This window comes from Aquarana catesbeiana, linkage group LG01 (assembly GCF_042186555.1).
Source record: "Aquarana catesbeiana isolate 2022-GZ linkage group LG01, ASM4218655v1, whole genome shotgun sequence".
NCBI lineage: Eukaryota > Metazoa > Chordata > Amphibia > Anura > Ranidae > Aquarana > Aquarana catesbeiana.
The window spans coordinates 892,247,302-892,274,429 of NC_133324.1; the positions used below are offsets into that span (position 1 = coordinate 892,247,302).

General features: G+C 42.2%; 1 protein-coding gene across 1 annotated transcript in view; it reads left to right on the top strand.

Annotated features, from left to right (window-relative positions):
- POLN (DNA polymerase nu) overlaps positions 1–27,128 on the top strand; it is a 202,735-nt gene that overhangs the window by 115,310 nt on the left and 60,297 nt on the right. The window contains exon 16 of the mRNA XM_073610916.1: positions 18,957–19,039. Coding sequence (XP_073467017.1) covers positions 18,957–19,039 — 83 coding nt within the window. The remainder of the gene's footprint in view (positions 1–18,956; positions 19,040–27,128) is intronic.

The window sequence follows — 27,128 nt, forward strand, 5'->3', positions numbered from 1 at the left end:
GCCTATATAAGTCACAACGGAGCCCTCAGAGAGCAGTCCAGCCAGAGAGAGCGTCGTGTCAACATCTGGAGAAGAGAAGAGGGAAGAAGCCCAGAAGCCCGGACCTCTGCTGGCAAGAGAGCTACCTGAAGACAGCAGAGGAGCCGGCCGAAGAACTGGAACACCGGGAGAAGAGAGCGGAGAAGAACCAACCGGACGCCGGGAGAAGAGGAACCGGAGGAACCCCCGAAGCCGGAGGAAGACCCCCCCGGAGCTGTTTAATAAATTATTTTAAAAACCTGTGTAGTGTGTTTTATTATTGACACTTTTTCCCTAGGTGAATGGGTAGGGGTACCATGTACCCCATACTCATTTACATAGGGTGGGGGGGCGGGATCTGGGGGCCCTCTTATTAAAGGGGGCTTCCGGATTCCGATAAGCCCCCCGCCCGCAGACCCCGACAACCAACGGCCAGGGTTGTCGGGAAGAGGCCCTTGTCCTCATCAACATGGGGACAAGGTGCTTTGGGGTGGGGGGCCCCGCAGGGCGCCCCCCTCCCCCATAGCATCCCCCCATGTTGAGGGCATGCGGCCTGGTACGGTTCAGGAGGGGGGGCGCTCGCTCGTCCCCACCCCCTTTCCTGACCGGCCGGGCTGCGTGCTCGGATTGGGGTCTGGTATGGATTTTAGGGGGGACCCCATGCCGTTTTTTCGGCGTAGGGGGATCCCCTTTATAATCCATACCAGACCTAAGGGCCTGGTATGCCCCGCGCTCACCGCAATAGGAAAATCTGTTTTTCCTATTGCAGCGAGCGCGAGATGCAATACCCTGCCCTCGCGTCGTATCTGGTCCGTCGGACCAGCATACACACGAGCGGACTTTCCGTCGGACCAGCACACAGACGAGCGGACTTTCCGCCCGAAACTGAGTCCGGCGGATAAATTTAAAACAGGTTTCAAATCTTGGTCCGGCGGACTTTGGGGAAAAAGTCCGCCGGAAAAGTCCGCTGGCGCCTACACACGGGCGGATTGTCCGGCACACTCTGGTCCGCCGGACCAAGTCCGCCGGAAAGTCCGACCGTGTGTACGCGGCATTAGTATGGGACACCAGTCAGGTTGATGTGATCTTTATACCAGTTATAACATAATTCATATGCAGGTTGAAGGCATCAAAATAATCTTTTAGCTTAGGCATGGCAGTTCAGTTTGAAGGTGTCAATGTGCATCTGTTTAATGCTGTAATTGTCAGATACTATTACAGTTTATTTTTTTTTTTCAAACAAATACTTTGTGTGTGTGTGTGTATTTGTCAGCTAAAAATAAAAAAAGAGTTTTTTTTTATTAAAACAGTGTATCAAACAAAAAGGTGTATATATATATATTACAAGAGTTTTTGTGAAGCTGACCGATGCTTGTTTATGCTTCTAAATTTGACTTTGGCATCTAGGTACCAATGACCTCTGGTCACAAAACATTTGACCTTATTTATAAACCACATGCATACAGGAGAATCTAAGTTAAAATTGTATTTTTCCATTTTAACCTTTCTATTAGCACTCACTGTGTCCTTTCTGCTTGCTCTGTTAATTGCAGTTTATACTATACTAATACTAGAACATGATTTGGGGTTTCATAAAAGCACCTATGACTCAATTATCATTTTGTATGGCTCTGGAACATTTGTAACATTTTACTTGCTAAGGGACTAATAGCCCAGTACTTTGTATTAGAAGGGCAAAAGAATGAAAGAGTACAATAGTTTTTTTTTTCTGTTGTTGCTTAGATAAATAAACATTTTACATTGGGCATTCCTCTGTGGTATCATTACTTACATGACCCTGACTTCTGTGGTGGATATGCAGTAATGTTTGTCTGTCAGCTTACCTCTCCATGTGTTCAGTTTAACCACTTCAGACCCGGAAGATTTTATCCCCTTCCTGACCAGAGCACTTTTTGCGATTCGGCACTGCGTCGTTTTAACTGACAATTGCGCGGTCGTGCGACGTTGTACCCAAACAAAATTGACGTCCTTTTTTCCCACAAATAGAGCTTTCTTTTGGTGGTATTTGATCACCTCTGTGCGGTTTTTATTTTTTGCGCTATAAACAAAAAACAGCGACAATTTTTTAAAAAATGCAATATTTTGTACTTTTTGCCATAATAAATATCCCCCAAAAATATATAAAAAAACAATTTTTTTCCTCAGTTTAGGCCGATATGTATTCTTCTACATATTTTTGGTAAAAAAAAAATCGCAATAAGCGTATATTGATTGGTTTGCGCAAAAGTTATAGCGTCTACAAAATAGGGGATAGTTTTATGGCATTTTTATTATTCATTTTTTTTATTAGTAATGGAGGCAATTTTTATCATGACTGTGGCATTATGTCAGACACTTTTGACACTATTTTGGGACCATTGTCTTTTATACATGGATCAGTGCTATAAAAATGCACTGATTACTGTGTAAATGACACTGGCAGGGAAGGGGTTAACCACTAGGGGGCGATGAAGGGGTTAAGTGTGCCCTAGAGAGTGATTCTAACTGTGGGGGGAGGGTCTACCTAGGACATGACAGCGATCACTGCTCCTGATCAAAGGGAGCAGTGGATCTCTGTCATGACACAAGGAAGAACGGGGATATGCCTTGTTTACATAGGCAGCTCCCCGTTCTACCTCTCCACACCACAATCACGGGCCGCTGGAGAACATCGAGGACCCGCGGGCACGCTCTCCCCGGGTCCCAGCAAATTGAAAAGGACGTACCTGGATGCCCATTTGCCTGCCTGTGCCATTGTACCAATGTACATCTGTGTGTGGCGGTCGGCAAGCGGTTAAGAAGCCAGCCACTCTCACCTGGCTGCTTAAGTAATCTCTCCTCAAAGCATGGCTCCACCCCAGTCCCTATCAGGGAACTCTATATTAACCTGTGCACTGCAAGTCAGCCCTGATGATCAATATTGTGTGTTTGGCTTCCATGTGCTATTTGCTGTGTGTTCTGTGTCTGATTCCAGTTACAGATATTGGCTTGTTCTTGACTATCCTTACCTGTTGTTGCCCCGACCTTTGGCTATCTCCTGACTATCCTTTGTTGTCACACTCTGCTGCTTCCTCTTTACCTCCCTGTAGTCTATCATGAGCGTGAGCTGGGAGGCCCTAGGGGTCGCAACCTGGAGCAAACTGCAGCTAAATCCATCCTCACCACTAGGGGCCTCTGGTGAACACCTGCTGGCTCTTAGATTCTGTGGCCTGGGAAATCTCATGCTCTAGCTCTCAGTGTCATCCGTGTTGGTACTACAGAGTACCTGCTCTCCTGTATCAGCTAGAGCTCCATCCGCAGCAGTGAGCCGTAGGGTCCACTACTCCAGACCCCAACAGGGTGCATCTGTCACCTGGTCTCAGGTGATCTGACAACTTCTGAGGGAAAAAAACATTTTTTTCCTTATTCAACCAGGGTTTTAGTGTGGGTATAAACTAAAAAACATGAACATAAGTTGTTTTTCTAAAGCAATGTTCTTCAAAATGGGCTGCACAACCTAATAATGAGGGGTATTTAACCCCCTGCCAACCGCTCACAGTAAATATACTGTGAGCAGGTGAAGAGGTGGCCCTAGGCTTTGTGAGGCCTTCGGCAAAATTAAGACATGAGGCCCCACTCACGCCCATAATAGGATGGCATAGTACAGGGGGAGGGTAAGTGGACACAATACAGGGGGCAGGAGGGTACAGTACAGGAGGGCACAGTACAGGGGGATGGTAAGAGGACACAGTACAGGGGGCGGGATGGTACAGTACAGGGGGAGGGTAAGTGGACACAGTACAGGGGGCAGGATGGTACAGTACATGGGGGGGGGGGGGTAAGTGGACATAGTACAGGGGGCAGGATGGCACAGTACAGGGGGAGGGTACGTGGACACAGTACAGGGGGCAGGAGGGTACCGTATAGGGGAAGTAAGGTATAATACAGAGCTGCTCTCACAGATCCTAGCTATTCTGGCAGGCTGTCACTGGGGAATGAAAGAAAGAAAAGAACACCCATCATATAAGTGTGTACCACAATAAAATGCTATAGTGTGATGGATATCAAGAATAATTAATATATGTACATTCCAAAGTGTTAGTACAATAAATAATAAGCAAAAAAAAATATGCCACACAAAAAAATCCAATAAAACTGTGCTGTGATAAACTTGTGCACATCCACTGCAAACAATTTACTCGGTCTTCAGTGTGCCATCACCAAGACAAAGCACGTACCATTTGCTTACCAAAAAAATTGGAATCCTTAAACTTATGAGTTCACATTCACTTGTCATCTGCTGGATATTTACAACCACTTCACTGAAAAAAACAACACTGCAGGTATAGTAGCTTGGTCCAGTACCAATCACAGGCAACCCTGTAAATGAAAAGAATAAAGCAATACAAGGACAAGTAAACAATTTGTTGGTTTATCCTAGTAAAGTTTGCTGTCAGTACATTACTTTAATAAAGCAGCGCAGTATGTCCTGGTATTGCATATAGTTTGTTTTATTCTTTGCATACGCATGGTTGTTGTGGTTTGTACCTGACCAGGCAGTGTGGTGAAAGGCTGCTCCTGGGAAAAGGTCACTATAAATGCGTTAATGCGTTATCACTTTTTGAGTGAAGTGGTTGTAAATATCGTGCAGATTACAAGTGCATGTAACTTCATAAAATTTAGGGAGTCAGATTTTTTGGTAAGCAAATGGTATGTGCTTTGTCTTGGTGATGGTACACCAAAGTCTGTGCAAACAGCTTTCAGTGGATCTACACAAGTTTCTCACAGCACAATTGGAATGTGTGTATGTGTGTGTATACACACAAATGTGCTTCTGGAAGAATGGTCAAACATTCCCATAGACACACTCCTAAACCTTTTGGACATCCTTCCCAGAAGAGATGAAGCTGTTAAAGCTGCAAAGGGTGGGCCAACTCAATATTGAACCCTACAGACTAATGCCCCGTACACACGGTCGGACTTTGTTCGGACATTCCGACGACAAAATCCTAGGATTTTTTCCGACGGATGTTGGCTCAAACTTGTCTTGCATACACACGGTCACACAAAGTTGTCGGAAAATCCGATCGTTTTAAACGCGGTGATGTAAAACATGTACGTCGGGACTATAAACGGGGCAGTAGCCAATAGCTTTCATCTCTTTATTTATTCTGAGCATGCGTGGCACTTTGTCCGTCGTATTTGTGTACACACGATCGGAATTTCCGACAACGGATTTTGTTTTCGGAAAATTTTATCTCCTGCTCTCCAACTTTGTGTGTCGGAAAATCCGATGGAAAATGTCCGATGGAGCCCACACACGGTCGGAATTTCCGACAACACGCTCCGATCGGACATTTTCCATCGGAAAATCCGACCGTGTGTACGGGGCATAAGACTGGGGTGCCATTAAAGTTCATATGTGTATAAAGTCAGGTGTCACAATACTTTTGGTAATATAGTGTAATCCATAGTCCATCTCGAAAGTGAAAAAAGAGGGTGGCTACATTCATACATACAGTGAGATCATGGAGAACAAATGTAGCCACCATCTAACTCAAAGTCAGATCACAGCAGCAGAAAAAAAAAGGAATTTAGAGATTTGAAGGAGGCTGAGAGCAATAGAAGGTATTTTTTGAGTTAGGAATATGTACTTGAATAGAATATTTTTAAAGTAAAGCTTAGTGTCATTTTAAGTGATTTTTTGTAAATCCCTAATGGGGTTTTTGATATACACTTTTAGCTGCAAAGGGTGGGCCAACTCAATATTGAATGCTACAGACTAAGACTGGGATGCCATTAAAGTTCATGTGCGTGTAAAGGCAGGTGTGCCAATACTTTTGGTAATATATTGTTAGTGAGTAATGGAAAAAGGAACGATTAAATCCTCTGGGAGATTTATGCTGTTGTCTATGACCCTGCTGGGATATTTCTCCTTACTACTTGTCCCAGTATAACAATGGCAAGTAATATGAAATCTGTGTAATGTGAGGGATAATTTGATATCATTTATGACAGTTGTCACTAGGACAAGTGTCTCCATTAGGTGAATCCCTCTCTCTTCCTGTACTAGTGACTACTGTCAGTAGAGAGACTCGGTGACCATTGTTATCAGCATTAACAAATAAAAGCTACTCATACAAAAAGAAGCATGGACAGAGAACATTATTTGATCCCCTGAAGATTTTGAAAGTTTTTCCACTTACAAAGAAATTAAGGGTCCATAATTGTTAGCATAGGTGTGTTTTAAGCGATAGAGACAGAATATCTACCAAAAATCCAGAAAAACACATAATACAAATGTTATAAATTGAGTTGCAGTTCAGTGAGTAAAAGAAGTATTTGATCCCCTACCAACCAATAATAATTCTGGCTCCTACAGATTGGGTGCTCATGTGGTACATAGATTAGCCCTGTCAATTTAGGAAGGCGCTCCTAAGGACAACTCATTATGTGTAAAAAAGACACCTGTCCACAGAATCTCTTATATTCAAACCTTACCATCATGGGCAAGACCAAAGAGCTGTCAAAGGACATCGGGACAAGATTGTAGACCTGCACAAGGCTGGAATGGGCTACAAGACCATGAGCAAGAAGCTTGGTGAGAAGGAGACAACTGTTGGAGTGATTATTCTCAAATGGAAGAAATACAAAATAACCATCAATCACCCTCGGTCTGGATCTGCATGCAAGCTTTCACCTCATGGGGTAAGGATGATCATGAGAAAAGTGAGGGATCAGCCCAGAATTACATGGGAGGAGCTTGTGAATGATCTCAAGGCAGCTGGGACCACAGACACCAAACAAACCATTGGTAAGTGTTAATTTCAACAACAAAAACATTTTCATCAAAGATTTCATCAGTGGCATTTTTACAGTGACGAAAACAAAACTAAAAGTACAGCACATTTTCATCCACTGACGAAAACTATGACAAAAATCAAATCCGTTTTAGTTAAGGAAAGAAAATGGCAAGGAGGGACGTTTACCCTCATGAACTACTGTATTTATTAGCGTACATTACAGTGCGGGCGTGTTATACGCCGATATTTGTTTTTACCAATGGGGGCGGGGATCGGGCAGTCTGACCCGGGTGCCATACATTGGGGGGGGGGGTGACAGGCTGGCCGCCCCGCCTCTCCTGGCCCTTGGACAGCACTGCCAGCATAGTCTAAAGTTAGGAAAAAATCACTGCCAGTCCCTTCTCCTACACCTACTCCTATGTCACTCGTAAAACGAATCTTCTAAATATCTCAATAGCTCTGTTCTTGTCGGCTGCTCTCCTCCTCCCGCTCCTTCTTCTCCGAGTGTTGCTTTAGATTGGAAGAGGAGAGCAGTCACTTGGCCATCCATGAAACATCCATCAAACATCAGAGAAGAGCAGTCATGTGACTGGGTCAATGAAAGAACAAAACTATTGAGGTATTTAGAGACTTTGATTTACAATGACACTGACACAGGTGGAGCAGTGTATGAGAAAGGCATGGCAGTGATTTATTCTTAACTTTAAAGTACGCTGGCAGTGCAGGGGGGCTGTGTATTATGGGGGGTTGTGTATTGTGGGGGACTGTGTACTGTGCAGAGGGTGGGGGGATTGCCACACTGAGGGGCCAATGGACATGGCCTTGTATTGTAAAATCTTGGATGAGAACCTTCTTCCCTCAGTCAGAACACTGAAGATGGGTTATGGATGGGTCTTCCAGCATGACAATGACCCAAAACATACCGCCAAGGCAACAAATGAGTGTCTCAAGTAGAAACACATTAAGGTCATGGAGTGGCTTAGCCAGTCTCCAGACCTTAATCCTATAGAAAAATTATGGAGGGAGCTGAAACTTTGAGTTGCCAAGCGACAGCCAAGAAACCTTAAGGATTTAGAGAAGATCTGTAAAGAAGAGTGGGCCAAAATCCCTCCTGAGATGTGCGCAAACCTGGTAACCAACTACAAGAAACGTCTTACCTCGGTGCTTGCCAACAAGGGTTTCTCCACCAAGTACTAAGTCATGTTTTGCTTGGGGATCAAATAATTATTTTACTCATTGAACTGCAACTCAATTTATAACATTTGTATTGTGTTTTCTCTCGATCTTTGGTTGATATTCTGTTTCTATCATTTACAAGACACCTATGATAAAAATTGTAGACCCTTCATTTTTTTGTAAGTGGGCAAACTTACAAAGTCTGCAGGGGATCAGATAATTATTTCCCATACTGTAAATATACCGCTAAAAGCTATATTCAGTGGTTTGGTTCAAGGCAAGAGTTGTGAAATACAGCAAATTATTACCACCTGACATAATAGTGATGGTGGGGGTATGGCCTCATGCACAATGGGCATTTGCCCAGCTCTCCTAAACACTTTTCACCTGGCACGTCAAGCGCCTGGGTGTGAATTCAGTTCCTTCGTCAAAATAATATTTTTTTTTCTGGGCATTGAAATGAATGCTTAAAGTGGATGTAAACCCGAATTTTTTTTTTTTTTAATATCCTACTGTAGAGTATAAGATTTGGTTAATCCATCTCTGAGCAATCCCCTTTTATTGTTCAATGAGACAATTCTTGACAAACTGAGAAAAACTTTGTCAAATATTCCCCCTTGCTGTGAGTGACAGGTGATTTACATCTTGTGCATCAGCCTAAGAGACATGCAGTATTTTTAAATTCCCTCCCCCACTCCTTTCTTCAGCAGCTCTGCAAGGATTGGCTGTTCCACACCTCACCATGATTTGGCATGCTGAAGTCATGTGGTTTCTTTCCTGTCTTTTCACTGTATGTTAGAGATCATAGCAGAAGTTCAGCAGAAGTTCAGTGTTAGAAATACACAAAGAAAATGCATATTGACAAGGGGAGTGTAGAGGTGGGCGGGGAGTCTACTGACATCACGACTCCACCCACCAAGCTCCAGACAACAGACCCACCCACAGAATATGCAGTTTTTAGGGTCTAATAACAGACAGAGGGGAGACATTTGACAGGTAAAGATACATGCAGGAGGCATGTATATCCTTATAGATAACCCCTATGGCAGTAGTTTAGAAAGGATGACATTGGGTTTACATCCACTTTAAATGCAAAACTTGCCTAGCGTTAACATGCGTTTAGATGCATTTACACATGTTTAAGCATGCCATGCATTTTTTCTGACAAAAAGCTGAACACGCTGGCTGTGTCCCATCACAGCTGATCATGATGTAAACACACTTTACAGGCAGTTCTTTCATTACGCTATCACAACCGGCTAGTGTGAAAGGTGACATCTGCACTGATAATTAGGGCTCTGATCATCAGTGTCCTAATGATCAGTGCAGCAGTGCAGCCCATCAGTGCCACCTAGTAGTGTTCATCAGTACCGCCTCATCAGTGCAGCCTATCAGTGTCCTACAGTGCAGCTTCTTTAGCGCACATAAGTGCAGGAGAAAAATTACCTGTTTGAAAACATGTTATAACAGAAACTAAGAATTTTTTTTTTTTTTTCAAAATTTAGTCTTTTTTTGTTTAACAAAAAATAAAAAACCAATGGTGATTAAATACCACCAAAAGAAAGCTCTATTTGTGAGAAAAAAATGATAAAAACTTCATATGGGTACAGTGATGCATGACTGCGCAATTGTCATTCAAAGCGTGACAGCGCTGTGAAAGTTGGAAATTGGCCTGGGCAGGAACGGGGTGAAAGTGCCCAGTAGGCAAGTGGTTAAAGTGATTGTAAACCAAAATTTTTTTAATAACAAACACATTGGGGGTTATTTACGAAAGGAAAATCCACTTTGCACTGCAAGTGCACTTGAAAGTGCACTGAAAGTGCACTTGGAAGTAAAGTCGCTGTAGATCCGAGGGGGACATGCAAGGAAAATAAAAAACAGCATTTTAGCTTGCACATGATTGGATGATAAAATCAGCAGAGCTTCCACTCATTTCAGATCTACCCCTTAGATTTAATGCGACTGCACTTCCAAGTGCACTTGCAGTGCAAAGTGGATTTGCCTTTCGTAAATAACCCCCATTATACTTACCCTCTCTGTGCAATAGTTATGTACAGAGCAGCCTGATTCACCTCTTCTTGGGCCCCCTAACAGCACTTTTGGCTCCAAGTGCCCGCTATAGCAAGCCACTAACTATGGGAGCACTAACATAGGCTCGCTCTCAAGCCTGCTCTGTGTGTCCATAGGCACACAAAGCATGGCTTGACCACCCCCTCCTTACTGGCCAATGGCTCCTGCTGCTGTCTATGAGCCTATGAGGGGGAGAGAGCCAAGAGCCCCTGCTCTCGTGAACATTGCTGGATCGAGATTGGGCTCAGGTAAGTAAGTTAGCATCTAGGGGGAGCTGCACTCAGAAGGTTTTTTACCTTAATGCAGAGAATGCCTTTTGGCCTTTAGAACCACTTTAAACATACCCAAAACTGAAGCACCGTTTTTCAGTTCATTTCTAGGGGAAGGCAAAATGATTGCTCCTATTGAAACATGTTCACTGTGACCTCAGTGCATTGCAAGTTTACTTCTTATGGTTTCCCTCAAAGTAAGTGATCAAGGAAATAACTCTCAACCTGAAAATATATTATAACATGACAGCTGTACAAGAGCAGAAACGCAGATGGTATCTTCTCAGCAAAGAGCCTGTCTCATGTGGTGTCCTATCCAAAAACAATATGTGAGTTTGCAAACAAGGAAATAGCATAAGGACCCCTGGGCTTTATTTGGATGATAGCTCAAAGTATATCATAGGTTTACTGCCCTTATTTAGGGAGTGAGGGAAGATCACTGCCTTTGCATCACTCAAATGCAGCACAGATCAAAGAATCTTCTCTAATCTTGTGTTTCCTTTTAAAAGCAGTCTGATATGTCAAGCAGGAAATTGTTGATAACTGGACAAGGAATAAACCTGAGAAAACGGACAGAGAAATGTCATACTGTGAAATATAATGAAATCATCTATGGCAGTGTTTGATTTCTAGAGCGTGTTGAATTTTAGCCTTTGTGATCATTGTACTTTAGGATAGTAAGAGAAGGGATTTCAAATACACCTAAATGTTAACATTAAGAACTTTTCACTTACATATAGACCATAGTCCATGAGTAACAGTTATTAGTAAAATTGGCTATACATACACACCCCATGTCGGCCTTCCCCCAGCTCCTAGTTCCATGCATTTCTTTCTTCAGCCAAATAAATTCACAGTTGTGATCTGGAATAGCTGTATTAGAGGGCAGGGAAGACATTGGGGGTCTATTACACCTCTGTCACTCTCGTACATATCCCATATAAAAAGCACAGTGTAGGGTGAGCACGTGTATATAACATCAATTGCACTTCACATGTGAGGTATTGCCGTGGACATCGAAGTGAAAGCAATAACTCTAGTGCCATAATTCATTAGTTAAATCTAAACTGAAAACCTGTAAAGGCTTTTAAAATGTTTCCTATGGAGAATTTTGGGTACAATATTTTTTTTTTTATGGGCATGGACAATTTAACAGCTTGACATGTTTGGTATTTATTTACTTGACACAGCCCCATCTTTTATATTTTATCAAAAATGGAAATTATTTTGTGCTTGGAATAAATTTCATTTTAGTATGTTTTTCCTGAAAATATGTATTTGATAAATAGCTGCACAAACATTGTGTGACAAAAAATTCAAACTATCAACATTTTATTCTCCAGGGTCTCTCCTTTCAGAAAATATATACTTTTTGGTGGGTTTACAGTAATTTCTGGTAAACAATGCAGATTTTAACATGTGCAAAAAAGTAAAAGTAAATTGTACCAGTAGACAGGTAGTTAAGGTATATTCTGAATTGAAGAAATGTTCTGACTTTTATATATATATATATATATATATATATATATATATATATATATATATATATATATATATATATATAGATGACTGCAGGCAGCTTAAAATGCATCCAAATTATCTTTTTTTTTGTTGTTCCAAAATGTTATTGAAAAGTGTAAATACATTACTTTCTAAAAATAGGCATACAGGGGGTCATAGGGTAATACCCAATATAAGGAAGCAATTACAGAATCCATTATCAAGTTTAAGCATAGTGCAGGTATGGGCCATATCATCGCCCATATGCTATACAAATATGCTAAGAACCAGGAAATACTATATGAGATCTAAAGGAGTAATTCAGATAAGTAGAAAGTTTCATAGAGAAAGTATGTAGTAACAGAAGAGGTAGAGGGAAAGATGGGGATGGATAATACCAGGAATCACTAGGCTAGAAATATCTAAAAGGAGGAATTCTTTAATGAAGATCATATGGTAGTCAAGGTTCTAGTAAAGAGGCATCACAGTTTGGAGGGAGAAAGTGGTCCAATCAAGGTTGCCAAGTTTTCATATACAGGTATTTTAGAATTTTATCCTGTAGAGTGGCTTTGACTTTGGTGCGTATCATAGCTTGAGTTATCCTATTTCTTGTCACAAGGATAAATAGGTGAGTGTTTTCCAAGCATTAGTAATTGTTTGCTTAGACACAGTGGTGACCTGCAGTAGGAGCCTAAAGCAGGCTGATGTGAGTTCAGGTGGGCATTTATTTAGTAAAGCGATTACAATGTCTGGACGTTTTGTAGTCTGGAATAGGGTGTACAGGATTGAAAACATTTCTGACCAGTACCTGCTGACAACAGGGGGAGACCACTAGGTAAGCAGATGAGTACCTTGGTCCCTACATCCAGGGAAGCAAGCAGAAGGGTAAGTCATCATGTCTTTGGCGATTCTAGCTAGGAACAGGTACCATTGGGACAATACTTTATAGTCTTTAATGCCAGTATGTTTTGCACTGAGGATTTAGTCGCTAGCCAGATTTCGTTTCAATCTTCTACTTCTAGAGCAGGGGTATCAAACTCAATTTCATTGCGAGCGCATCAGCATTATGGCTGCCCTAAAAGGGCCAGTTTTACCTGCAAGACTAGATATCCAGAGCACCCCCCCTTACATCAGAAGTACAGAGCCTCCTACCCTCCCATACATCACAATGCAATCCCCCTACCTTGTGCTGCTGTCGGGAAGAAGCTGTGGGTGGATTTGGAAAGCAGAAAGTCCAGGGTCTGAAAGGGGGCTGGAGTCAGCTATCGGAGTCTGCTACATGCTGAGACCAGGGAGGCAGACACAAGGGGGTGCTGTGGCTGCACAGAAAGGAGCAGAATCTGTAGGAAGAAGTCTGTCCTCCCTCTGCTGCTGAGCGCGAGACAAAGTGGGGGCAGAGACCAGGGGATTGTGGCAGTTGCAGGAGAGGTGTGAGGGAAACAGAAAATGGACTGGTGGGTTGCAATTGGCTTTGTTTTTGACACGTGTTCTAGAGGAACACCGATCCAACGAGTAGTATATTTAGGTGGGGGTGGGGGGCAGGCTTATAGAGTGGTTGAGGGTAGCATTTATAAATAATGCCTTTGGCGTGTGGAACTTTGGCACACATGTGTTTGACAGTGGTCATATGATCCAATGTTGTATGCGTTTGTGTGTACTTAGTAAAAAAGATCTTGATATGGAGGTACTGAAACATTTCCGAACTGGTCAGTTTGGGATGATACTGTAATGCCTGGAATGGTTTGATCGTGCTAGCCAGGACCGTTTTTAAGGCAGGACAGCTGCCCTATCATTGTTGTGAGGCCCAAAGCAGCTGCCTCATACTTGCCAACTATCCCAGTTTAAATTCCATTATCCCTTGAAGTTTTAGTCCCTTGCTGTGTCCTGATATCTCAGTGCAAAGTGCTGTTGCCCAGCTCTGCCCTTTTGCCATGTACAGATGACTCATCTGCAGACCCTGTGTTTACATGTAAATAACCTGCATTGATATGTAAATCGCGGCAGCATTAATATGTAAATATTCACTGACCGCGGCTCTGATATGTAAATAGAGGCGGCATTTATATGTATATCATGTCCCCCTGAGGCCATATCTACCATCACTTCTGCTGAATGCTGCACACTGGGGAGGTAAAGGAGCATGCTTGAAAGTCTTGCCTGCAACTATAGTCATTAACCTAACATCAGCCTGTTCTGTAAAGGTAAGCAAATTTAAGGTGGAACCCTTCTTCAAAAGAACATGGTGCCGCAGCACCTTGAATTTTGGTACATGTGAATACGCACTTTTCAGCAGATGTATGAGGGTGTCATTAACAATTAATGGCACTTCTGTGTCACATTGGTGGTAAGTGCAGAATTGCCCTTAGGCTGGGTTCACACCATCATCGCATCCGACTCACAGCAGGTGTCTGATGCGTCCTGGTTCACCGGTTCAGGTCCGATTTCAGCCCAAATTTGGGGCTGAGTTTGGACCTGAAACGGACCAAAAGATGCACAGCGTTTTTGTGCAAAACGCACCAGACCTGCTGCAGAGATATGTGAACCGGCTCCATAGAGAGCCGTCAAAATCTCCTGCTATTGCGAATTGGATGCGGGGATCCCACATCCAATTCGCAATGGTGTGCACCCAGCCTTACACTGGTGGTCAGTGTAAACCCCCCTTTACATTGGTGGTCAGTGTAAATCCCCCCTAACATCGGTGGTCAGTGTAAAAGTGTCACCTTACATTGGTGGTCATTACAAATCTCCTCAAATAAAGTGGTATAGTGCTGCGCTGATGAAGATGAAATAAGCAATAAAATTATACCAATATAAAGTGAATATGATAAATGAATATTCAAAACAAAAATACACAGCAATAAAACATCACAACGATAATGATAAAATAGTATAAAACTACAGTGTCAGTGCATGTAAAGTGCATAAAGTCCATATATGACATCAAATATAGTGACTGTGAATCTGTGTGAACTGGTTGTCTGTAGATAATCCACCACCGTGAGGAAAGGGGCTTACCAGACAGGTTAAACCCAACTAGGCATGTGCCTGATGAGTCAACCAAGCTTTTGGTGTAACACACCCAAGGAGGTACAGCAACCACGACTTCCAAAATAGACCAAATCAGATAGGCATCCATGACCGTTTTGACATCAGTAGCTGTCTACCATAGGAATAGTGACTGGAATTCGTGAGTGATTCCTCAAAGATGAGTCAGGAAGACTCAAATTAACTCTTCATTTTCACTCCCCAACGTCTTTTCCAAACGGGAGTGAAAATGAAGAGTTCATTTGAGTCTTCCTGACTCATCCTTGAGGAATCGCTCATGAATTCCGGTCACTATTCTTATGGTAGACAGCTACTGATGCCAAAACGGTCACGGATCCTATCTGTTTTGGTCTATTTTGGAAGTCATGGTTGCTGTACCCCCTTGGGTGTATTCCACCAAAAGTAATTAGGGAAATAACAGTTTTGCTTGCAAGATCAACAGGTTATTAGTGAACTATGGGCAAACAAGTGAAACAGCATTAATAAAGGCTTGCAGACTTAACATATTTATTAACTTAATTAGTTTGGATATTAAAGGATGTGTAAACCCAGACAATATATTTTCCTTATTTACTCCCATTTGGTCTGTGAAATGTACCATTCAAAGCATTTTGTTATATCGGCAAAAACATTTTTTAATTAATCCTGCCAGAAATCCACTGCTGTCTTGTGCACTCTGAAGTGTTATCTCAAGCATTTTTATTAGGAAGTCTGTTAGAATGCCCCTTATATTATGGGGATTGGAAACATTTCTTTAGTTCAAACACAGGGTTTCCTGTCCTAGGATGACATGCTGTATTATAGATGCAATACGGTGAGTGAGCGTTGCCCTAGGACAGGAAAAATGTTACTGGCAGGATTACCAAGTAGAAATAAAGGAAAAAAAACTTTAAAAATAAATCTAATGCTGCCGTAACACCTAAGACACTGTATGCTGCAATATATTCATTTGATGTTATCCTGTTTAGATACCCTTTAATGTTATAAAACACTGTTTCTATGAACAGTTTGTAATTATATTCAAATGTGGGCGCATAGATGTTTGCATGTTGTACTTCTTGCTTAGTAGTGTAGCAGTGATTCTGCTTTACTGGTAATCTTTATGAAAGTCTATGGGTCAGCTCAACTCCATAAGGCTGGGTTCACATAAGAGATTGCAGCGACTTACAGCAGGAGTCCAGTGCGTCTCTATTCACCGTTTCAGGTCTGATTTCAGCCTGAATTTTGGAACAAATTCGGACCTGAAACAGACCAAAAGACGCACAGGACTCCTGTGCAATTGGCACTGGAGCCGCTGCGGAGATGTGTTAACCGGCTCCGTAGAGAGCCGGTCACAGTCTCCTGCTATGCAAATTGGATGCGGGAAAAGCTGCATCCAATTTGCAATGTTGTGAACCCAGCCTAAAGATTTCTTGCACACAAAGCAATGTCTAGGTGGCTTATCCTGCATTTGAGGGTTTCTTTGCAAGTAAATGAACAAGATGGTTTCTTTCAAACTTTGCAATCAAATAACTTGCTGAATAAACACACTAACATGAAATACACTGGCAGTGTGGGACAGAATAAATAAAACTGGTAAATATGCACCTAGTACATCGCCATTAGCCCCATTGGGAGGTTATCCACGGTTCCCCCCTGGAGAAGAAAAGGGAGCATTAGGCCCATGGGAATCAGATGGGAACACAATGTGTATGAGGTTCGCCCCACTGTGTGTTCTTATCCCCCAAGCGGAATTGATATCATCACAGGGGGATATGGCAATGGCAGGATGGAGGTACTATCAATTAGCAAATTTTTTTAATAAAATAGAACCCAAAGTGAGGACTCTGAATTTGGTAACCACATTTGAAAAAATGTGTATGAAGATATCAAAACCCAATCATTTACTATCCCAAATGTACAAATTAACACTTAGCGAATGCAAAACTACTACACCTTGTTTTATTAAAGAATGGGAAAAAGAAATGGGCTGTACATTTTCCTCATTACAAATAAGGAAATTAATAAAAGTAACACACTCGGCATCCGTAAGTTCATCCATTCAGCAGACATCATATAAATTCCTGGTTAGATGGTATCGGACCCCGATGCGATTAGCACAGATATATCCAAATATAGATAACTGCTGCTGGAGGGGATGCAAAGAAAAGGGTACTTTCCTTCATATCTGGTGGTCCTGCCCAAAGATTAGAGTATTTTTGGAAGAAATAGCCCCATGGATCGAGAAAATGTCTAGGGGACCGATAGAACTAACACCTTTGCATTTCCTGTTCCATGGGAGTATGGGTTCTATAAAATCATATAAAAATGGCGTAATACCACACTTATTAAATGCAGCCAAGAGGCTGGTACCCAAATACTGGAAACAGGTTGCATGCCCTACACTAGCAGAATCGAAAAGGGAAGTGGAAGCAATAATGAAAGTGGAAAGATGGGTCTATGAGACTAGAAATCAACAGGAGAAATTTGAAAACATATGGGGAGGCTGGAAAAACTGTGCCAGAGATATGGATAAAGACGAATCAGACTAGAAAGTAAAAAGCCCAAAGCCAAGAATTTTTAATTTGTTTTTTGTTTTTTTTTCTAAGGTACACCTATATATAAAATGATAAAAGAAGAAGAAACTACAACATTTTTTTTAAATTTCTTCCTGTTTGTTCTTAAAGCGGGGGTTCACCCACACCGCCAAAAAAAAAAAAATATTAAAAGCCAGCATTTACAAATACTGCAGCTGCTGACTTTTAATACATAGCCACTTACCTGTCCCAGGGTCCAGCGATGTCGGTGGGGGACGCCGAGAACCCGCTTGGTTCTCGGCAGCTGCTGCCGCCATCCTAGGTGAGGGAATCAGGAAGTGAAGCGTTGCGGCTTCACTTCCCGGTTCCCTACTGTGCATGCGCGAGTCGCGCTGCGCGTCCCAAGTGGTCCCCGCTCTCTCCTGGGAGCTGTGTGTTCCCAGCAGACAGCGCGGTGGGGACGGGAAGAGGCATAGACTCCCATGGGAGTCTATGCCGGAAGTGGGTGCAAATACCTGTCTTAGACAGGTATCTGCACCCCCATCCCCTCTGAAAGGTGCCAAATGTGACACCGGAGGGGGGGGTTCCGAAAAGCGGAAGTTCCATTTTTGTGTGGAACTCCGCTTTAAGTAATGTTTTGTTGTCAAATTATATATGTGGATTACGGAGAGCGGACCTCCTTTAGAATATCCTTGTCTCCTTGTGTCCCCCCCCCATGTTTTTTTAAATTTTTAAATTAATTAACTTATTAGCCTTTTTTTTTATTATTTATTTTATTTTTTATTGGGGGGGGGGGGGGGGATAAGGGGGATATGGAGAAGAAGAGGCAGAGAGATAATTTACGCACATTACAGACTAATCTGAATTTAAAAACACAAGTTGGAATATGAAAATAAACACTAACACTTTGAAATTTGAATAAGAAGAATATTCACAATAGAAGGAAGGGAATGAAAATACAGGTTTTTTTTGGCACTTATAAAGTTATAAATAGTACACAAAGTACTAACACTGGAAGACTGAAAGCTAACTAAAGGTAACCATCTCACTTGTTTTTTTTTCTTTATTTACACAGATAGGTGAAAATAAATATAACACATAAGTCACTAACACGAGAAGAACACAAGTAAATGGGTTTCTCTCTACACCCTTCGGCTCCTATTCCCCCTTTCCCTCCCCTCCCTTCCCAATCCCCCCCCCCCTTTTTTTTTCTGGAGAAGAAACAACAGGGAGGTAAACTCACCTAAATGTATTTATTTTGTCTGATAAATGTTATTTATGTTATTTGTAAGTAAAAATTGGTTAATAAAAGATTAATTATCAAAAAAAAAAAAAAAAACACTATAAGACATGGAGTGAACCAATAAGGATAGATAAGTAAGAGCTACCATTGCTGACTTATTTTTAAAAGTGCTGCAATCCAGATCCTTTCTTTGCTTCTTCATAAGTCACTGACCCATATATAACATAATATGTTATGTTGATTGTCATATAAACTGCTTTTATAATGATTTTGTAGCTGGAATATGTTGTGTCCTTTGTTCATTTTGGTTGCTGTTGGTTTTCCTTTCTGAAAACAGGAAAGAAATAGAATATAAAAATGTAACCCAAGTGGACAGAGAACAAGCAAAACGTATAGTGTATTCAGTCATCTATGGTGTAGGTAAGACTGTATAATTTTTTCTCTATTTCTATGAGATTGTGGGACTAATTGTAAAGGCTTAAGCAATATTAAAACAGTTACCAACAGACATGTATCTGTCATCAAATCTGTTAAAGTGATGCTGATTTTCTCTTTAATTATTAAAAAAAATGTTCCCCAAAGCACGTATGAGGGATGGGCTTTCTTTATGTACTTTTCAATAATTTTGGCTCAAATGAAAAAGAAAATGATTAGTCTGGGTAGAAATTTTTCAATTGATTTTCAGTTTAATGAAGATTAACTACTTAAGGACCAGGCCTATTTTTCAAACTTGTTGTTTACAAGTTAAAATCATTTTTTTTGCTAGAAACTTACTTAGAACTCCCAAACATTATATATATTTTTTTTCTTGTACAAAGAGTTTTATTGAAAATATATATCAACAGAATAGTACAAAACAGTGATGGATACATCATGAATTAACAGGTATAAGATTGCCGGAATCCGGCAGGTAGAACTGAGGTTCAAGAAGTTAAGCTTGGTCTCAGGCAGCTCAAGGCCGAGGCCAGGCTACATACTGAGGAGTGTCTTCATCTCGTGTTTACTAGCATAACGGTAAACTGCAAACCCAGAATATTATGTTTGCAAACACTCATAAACGTTTAAAAAAATGGTTAGCGAGATGTTATTGTAATACGTAACATTGCATTAAGAAAGAAAAAAGGAAACAGAAATAAAATCAGATTAAATTGGTTAACTTCAAAGGAGATAACATACCTTTGTATGGAATAACTTTTTTGTTACCTTAAATACCCAATCTCTGTAAACTTAAGCCCAAGGGCCTGAATAAGAAGAAGGAGAGAGAAATTGAAAGTGGGAGAAGAGGGGGGTGGGAAAGGAGGGGAGGACCCTGGGGTGGGGGGAACGGAGGCTCATTATAGGGAAAGAAGCGTTAAGTCAAATATTGATGGACGGTTATGGGTCACCCAGGGTTGCCGTATCCTGAGGAACTTATCATGTGTGTCCAACAGTATGGCCGCAAGTTTCTCGTTTACCATGATATCATTCACACAATTTTTAACTGCTTCAAAGCTAAGGTTCGGAGTTTTCCAGGCCCTTGCTATGATCAATTTAGTTGCGGTAAAAATATGTGCTGCTAATTGGCGTTCAGGACGAAGAAGCTCTGCAATCGGTTTCCATAAAAGGGCCTCAAAAGGGTCCCGCTTTATAGTGGTATTAAAAAGATTGCATAGTAGTGCGTATACTCTGACCCATAATCTGCAAACCCTGAGGCAGGTCCACCAGATATGCGCCATCGTGCCCTCCTGTGAGCACCCACGAAAACAGAGGGGGGAATAAGATGGGATGAAGCTTGCTAATCTAGCCGGGGTATAGTACCATCCATAGAAGACTTTGTAAGCGTTCTCCAAAAAGAGAACATTCTTAGAGCATTTGGATAGCATAATAGTCATACCTTGCCAGTCCTCCGGGTCTAATTGTTTCCAGAGTTCGGCCTCCCACTGGAGACGATAGGGTCTCAATGGTGGCGTCTTGGAATTAGTTATAGTGATATATATGAGGGAAATCAGACCCGAGGACTGGGGGCGCGATCTACAAAGGCTTTCAAATGGGGTCATGGTAAAGGGGAGTGGATGGGATTTTGTAAGCTGTTGGAGAAAATGCCTAATTTGCAGGTAACTGTAATGCTCCCTAAGGGGGAAATCGTGTGAGGAACGTAAAGCCGTAAAACGGATGATCTTGGTTGGGGTGAGTAACGAATGGATATCTGTAAAGCCGTTATCAGACCACCACTTAAACTGCAATGGATTATCACAACCTGGTTGAAATAAAGGGCAGTGGAGGAGACGAAGTAGTGGGAGATGAGGAGAAATTAGGCCTGCTGAGTACTTAACCGCATCCCACAGTTTAAGGGAGTGAGCCAGACAGGGACCTATGGTAGAGGGGCGATGTGCTTTAGGAAGCCAAGGAAGAGAAGCTAGAGGCGTTGGGTGTGCGTCGACTAAATCCATGGTGGCCCATAACGGCATTTGTTGTTTCTCATGGAGGTGAGATAATGGGGCTATACCCGCAGCTGTATAATATGCTTGCAGATTAGGAACTGAAAGGCCACCATTGATTTTGTGCACGTAAATTACTTGTCTCTTGATCCTGGGTCTCTTGTGGCCCCATATAAACTGCATAATTTTACGTTGATGTATTCGAATAATATGGGGGGGCACATGGACTGGCAAAACTCTAAAATAATAGAGCAATTTAGGGAGGTACGTCATGCGTACCGTCACTATTCTGCCGAACCAAGAAATCAGAAGTGAGGCAAGCATAGCCTCCAGCTTTTGGAAAAGCGGAGGAAAATTGGCTTGGTATAATCCCGAGTACCTCGGAGTAAGTTTAATACCCAAATAGGGTAATGAGGTTAACCACTGAAATGAGAATGCCGATTGTAGGGATTCTAGTTCTGGGGCCCGAAGGTTGATAGACATCGCTTTAGATTTTGTTGGGTTAACTGAAAGGCCTGAGAATGAGGCGAAGGAGTCTAAGAGAGAGAATAAGTTGGGGAGGGAGATTATGGGTTTAGTAATGGTTAATAAAATGTCATCCGCAAACACTGACAGTTTGTGCGCGGTGCCTGCTACTTCTACTCCTGATATATCTGGGTGGGAGCGTATGGCCTCCGCCAGAGGTTCAAGTGCTAGTATAAATAGAGGTGGGGAGAGCGGGCATCCCTGACGGGTTCCCCTCTTAATAGGGAAAGTAGGCGATTCATATCCATTATAACGCACTTTAGCCTGGGGGGAGTGATATATGGCTGAGACCCAACTCAAAAAGGAGGTGCCGAAATCATAGTGAGTAAGGACCTGTGTCAAATAAGGCCAGGATAAGGTATCGAAAGCCTTGTTAACATCTAAAGAAATAAACATTGTCTCCAGGGACCTTTCATGAGCTATATGTTGGATTTGGAGGAGTCGTCTAATAGCATCTCCTGCCTGCCTACGGGGGACAAATCCCACCTGATCCTTTTTTATCAGGCGCGGTAGAAAGGAATTCAGGCGATTGGCCAGAATTTTCGTCAATATCTTCATGTGAATATTAATTAAAGAGATTGGTCGAAAATTTGCCCAGGAAGAATGGTCCCTATCTGGTTTAGGAATCATCACTATGTTGGCAGTCAGCAGGTCTGGTGTAAATGGGTGACCTCCCTTGACCGAGTTATACATAGCCGCTAGGTGTGGGGCCAGAACCTCTGCAAATTTTCAGTAATACAAGGCAGTGAAACCATCCGGGTCTGGTCTTTTGCCCACTTTCAGTTCTTTAATGCACTGGAGAACCTCAGAGACCTGTATATCTCGGTCCATTAGGGAGATATGGGATTCGGCTAGGGAAGGTAAAGATAACTCTTTTAAGAAAGCATTCAGGCCCTGTGTTGAAGAGTGATTTGGGGGGGGAGTAGAGTTTGGTAAGTCGATGGCAGAATTCTTCCAAGACACGCTGGGGGTTTCCCGTGAGGATGTTATGGCGGGTGCGCAAGGTTATGGGGGTAAATTTCAGGGTAAAAGTGTGTAGTCTATTGGCCAACTGAGCATTGGGTTTGTTTGCCTTAGCATACAATTTATGGCGGGCCCATCGTAAGGAACGGTCCGCTTTGTCTGTCAGACATAGATCCAAGTCTGTGCAGGCCTTGTCTAAAGATCTGCGGTTAGCAGGGGTGGGGGTTAATTTAAAGCTCGCCGAGCGTTCTTCCAAGCTCTGCTCTAACTTGCGTCGGGCCTGAATCCTTTCTCTTTTGCGTTGAGACGCTATTCGAATAACACGACCCCGGAGGACAGCTTTATAAGCCTCCCAGAGTGTTATTGGGGACGAGACAGAACCTGCATTAAGTCTAAAGTATTCCGCAGAAGCTTCTTGGATTTCACTGAGGATCGGTTTGAATGATAAAAGTGAATCATTCATCACCCAGGGAGCATGTTGTGGTTTGCTAAGTAGGGAGCGACAAACGGTTAGAACAGGATCATGGTCTGACCAAGGGACTGCTAAGATCGAGAGAGAGTCTATTAAAGGGAGATGTTTCCGTAACACAAACGAATGGTCGATTCTAGAATGGGAGTGATGAGGATGGGAATAGTGGGTGTAGTCCCTGCCCATGGGATGAAACTCTCGCCATATATCCACTAGGTCAAGATTTTGTAGGGCTAGCAAGAATTTTTTTGAAGCAAGAGAGGGAGCTTTATGATCCGCCGGGTACTTATCAAGGGCAGGGTTGAGTGTCACATTTGAATCACCCGCCAACAGGAGGGTGCCTTTCTGGTGGACCTGTAACAAGGAGCAGACATGAGACAAGAATGGGCCTGGATTGTCATTCGGGGTGTAATAGGTCATAATAGTAACTTCATTGTCCTGAACAGAACCCTGCAGGAGAAGGTATCTACCATTAGGGTCAGCTATCTGTTTGTTACAGATAAATGGGACCGATTTACGTATAGCTAAAAGAACCCCTCTCTGCTTAGTAGGACCATTAGCCAAATAGACCTGGGGATAATTTGCTGCAAAATATTTGGGGCAGGAAGAGGAAGAAAAGTGTGTTTCCTGCAAACAAGCTATGTCTATTTTTTGTTGCTTAAGGTAATTAAATACCTTAACCCTTTTTGGGGGGGAATTCATGCCCTGAACATTCAGGGACAGCCAATGAAGGGTCATTGGGTCTGAGATAGAACGTTATGGACTACTCCAGCCGCACACCCCAGGGGCCGAGGGAGAGGGGAAAGGGGGAGGGAGAGAAAAGAGAGAGAAGAATAGTGAAAATAGGAAAGAACATAAGGTATGAGAATACCGAGAAGAACTTGGATTAGAGTGTATAGTGAATACATTGACGTATCACGCCGTGGGCAATAGGGTCCACATTGGGGTGGGACCATAGCCAAGACACGTATCCTGGCCAGGTACCAACTCTTGAGGGGAGAAGTGGTCCGTCGGAACCACCGGTCTATAGTGAAAATAATTCTATCGAGTTAAACAAAATGAACATAGAATTTAAACATTACTTAGAGACAGCATCAATACAAGCAGCTTAAAGTGAATTACAGTATGAGAACCTCAGTGCATTATCGGCAGTTGTGGGTGTAGATGCAGGGGTCCCCCCCGCCTCCAGGGGCAACAGCCACAAGACCATCCACCCCAGAAGGCGGGGTGAGACCCCACATCAAAGTCAAAACACCAGCCCTATCACTCCACTGAACAGGAGTGAAGGGCCGCGGTGTGTAAACAAAAACAACCAAACTACATAGCAGTCAGTGGAGGCGTGTCCCTAGCCTAAAACCATTTACCCTTCTCCCCCCACCCCAACAGGTCTTGAAAGTGATTTCCTAAGTCTGATGAACCCTCTACTCCATGAGAGCCATCAGCAATACAGAGGTGGTTTGGGGGGCAAACTAGTGCCGGAGGCCCATCAGGGAGCCCCATAAGGGGTGGTCCATGCCCGAGACCGCCATCTCACAAGCGCGGCAGTCTACAGTCGGACAACGACCCCCCCCCCCCCAGCCAAGCAGCAGTCAACTCGACAGGGCAAAGGTACGGCTGGGGGACGTCCTCCAAAACAAGCTGTTGGACTCCTCAAGTTAGGTTGGAATTTAGAACGAGAACAGTCAATGACACACCAGGTAAGCGGCCAAGAAAAAGTGAAATGCACATCAAGGGAAGATGGGGATTTTCATCCATTATTGGCTTGTCGGAATCTTTGGGCCTGCAAGTCCCGCAGCGCCTGGGATCCAGATTGGGATCTTTGTGATGCTTGAGAGGATTGACAAGGAGGCCTAGCGGGGCCTGGTCGGGAATGTGAAGCCTGGGCATCAGGTTGGGACAAAGGGATGTCCAATTGCAGATCCTGGAGATGTTGTTTTAGGCCTGATGGGGAGGTGGCATGGAACTGGCGACCCTGATAGGAGAAGGAAAGTTTAAAGGGGAACCCCCATCTGTACTTGATTTGATGGGATTGTAGAACTTGGAGATAAGGCTTGAGACCTCGGCGCCTAGCAATGGTAACCGGCGAGAGGTCCGCGAATATTTGGAGGGGATTTTACCCTTTTACCCTTAAATATCTCCATAGGCGATGTTTAAAACTACAGGTTGCATGTTTAGAGTTACAGAGGAGGTCTAGGGCTCTAACGATCGCGGTGATACACCACATGGGTGGTTTGAACACCATTTTCATATGCGTTTGCTTCTGCACGCGAGCTCGGGGGGACGGGGCGTGTTAAAAAAAAAAAAAATTTCTTATTTATTTTATTTTTTATTTTTACACCGTACAAAAAAAAAATTGTGTCATTTTTATTCCTATTACAAGGAATGTAAGCATCCCTTGTAATAGAAAAAAAGCATGGCAGGACCTCTTAAATATGAGATTATATTTTTTCTTTATTTGCTGTTTGTTTTCCCCATGTAAGTGGAGTTACCCTTTAAATTTGAATAGAACCAGAACAGTGAATTTATATGTAAGGAACATATTTGTAATTTGATAATATAATAAATATAAAGCTCCAAATTTAGATTCAAGCCGGGTCAAGTATGACAAATTTCATTAGAGGCGGCAAACTACTGTTTATATTAAGATATTACCTTTGGTTCCAATGAAAGCTTAAACAAAGAAAAGAATGAGAAATAGATATCAAATTACATCAAAACCTGTTAGAGGTCGTAAAAGACTTGAGAACGACCTTAAACACACAGCCAGAGCTACAATGGAATGGTTTGGATCAAAGCATATTCATGTGTTAGAATGGCCCAGTCAAAGTCCAGACTTAAATCCAAATGAGAATCTGTGGCAAGACTTGAAAATTGCTGTTCACAGATCCTCTCCATCCAGTCTGACAGAGTTTGAGCTATTTTGCAAAGAAGAATGGGCAAAAATGTCACTGTCTAGATGTGCAAAGCTGGTAGAGAAATGCCCAAAAACGACTTGCAGCTATAATTGGGTAATTGCAGTGAGAGGTGGCTCTATAATATATATATATATATATATACAGTATATATATATATATATATATATATATATATATATATATATATATATATATATATTTCAATATTGTGCACAAACAAGGTCCATAAAGACATTGATGAGCGAGTTTGCGGTGGAGGAACTTGACTGGCCTGCACAGATTCCCGACCTCAACATGATAGAACACCTTTGGGATGAATTAGAGCGAAGACTATGAGCCAGGCCTTCTTAGCCACATTAGTGCCTGACCTCCCAAATACACTTCTGGATGAATGGTCAAACATTCCCATAGACACACTCCTAAACCTTGTGGACATCCTTCCCAGAAGAGTTGAAGCTGTTATAGCTGCAAAGGGTGGGCCAACTCAATATTGAACCCTACGGACTACAGAGGCCATTAACGGTCATGTGTGTGTAAAGGCAGGTGTCCCAATACTTTTGGTAATATAGTATTTGTAAAAAAAAAAAAATTGAAAACCATTTATCATCTTCCTTCCACTTCACAATTATGTGCCACTTTGTGTTCGTCTATCACATAAAATCCCAATAAAATACATTTACGTTTTTGGTTGTAACATGACAAAATTTTTTTAATTATCAAGTTTTAATAACAACGACAAAAAGATATCCTTGAGGTTGGCATTAATAGTCTCCCCCATTATGTCATATACAACATGTGGTACTACTTAAAATCAAATATATACGAGTGAATAATTCAGTCCATAATATATACAACCAAAAGGAGTACATTACATCAAAATAATTAATAACAAAAAATACTTTGCAAATCAAGAAAGGTGCTTCAAATCAATACATTACTTGTTCATACAACAAATACAAAAAAAGAAATAAATTCATTGTTCAAAATCAATTCAGTATATAATAAAATACTCAATTCCATTAAACCATGTAAACAAACATCTTCCACAATGTGATAGCAGGTCTTCAATGTGGTAAAGATCCTGTGATTTACAAAATGGTCAAACAGCGCCGGGTACTCAAAAGCCCAAGCATCCCTTGGTTACTATGATCTTCATACCACTTATGAAAATAAGGTCCCATTCCAAAAGATAAAAAAATAGAAAAAACTCATAGCGTAAA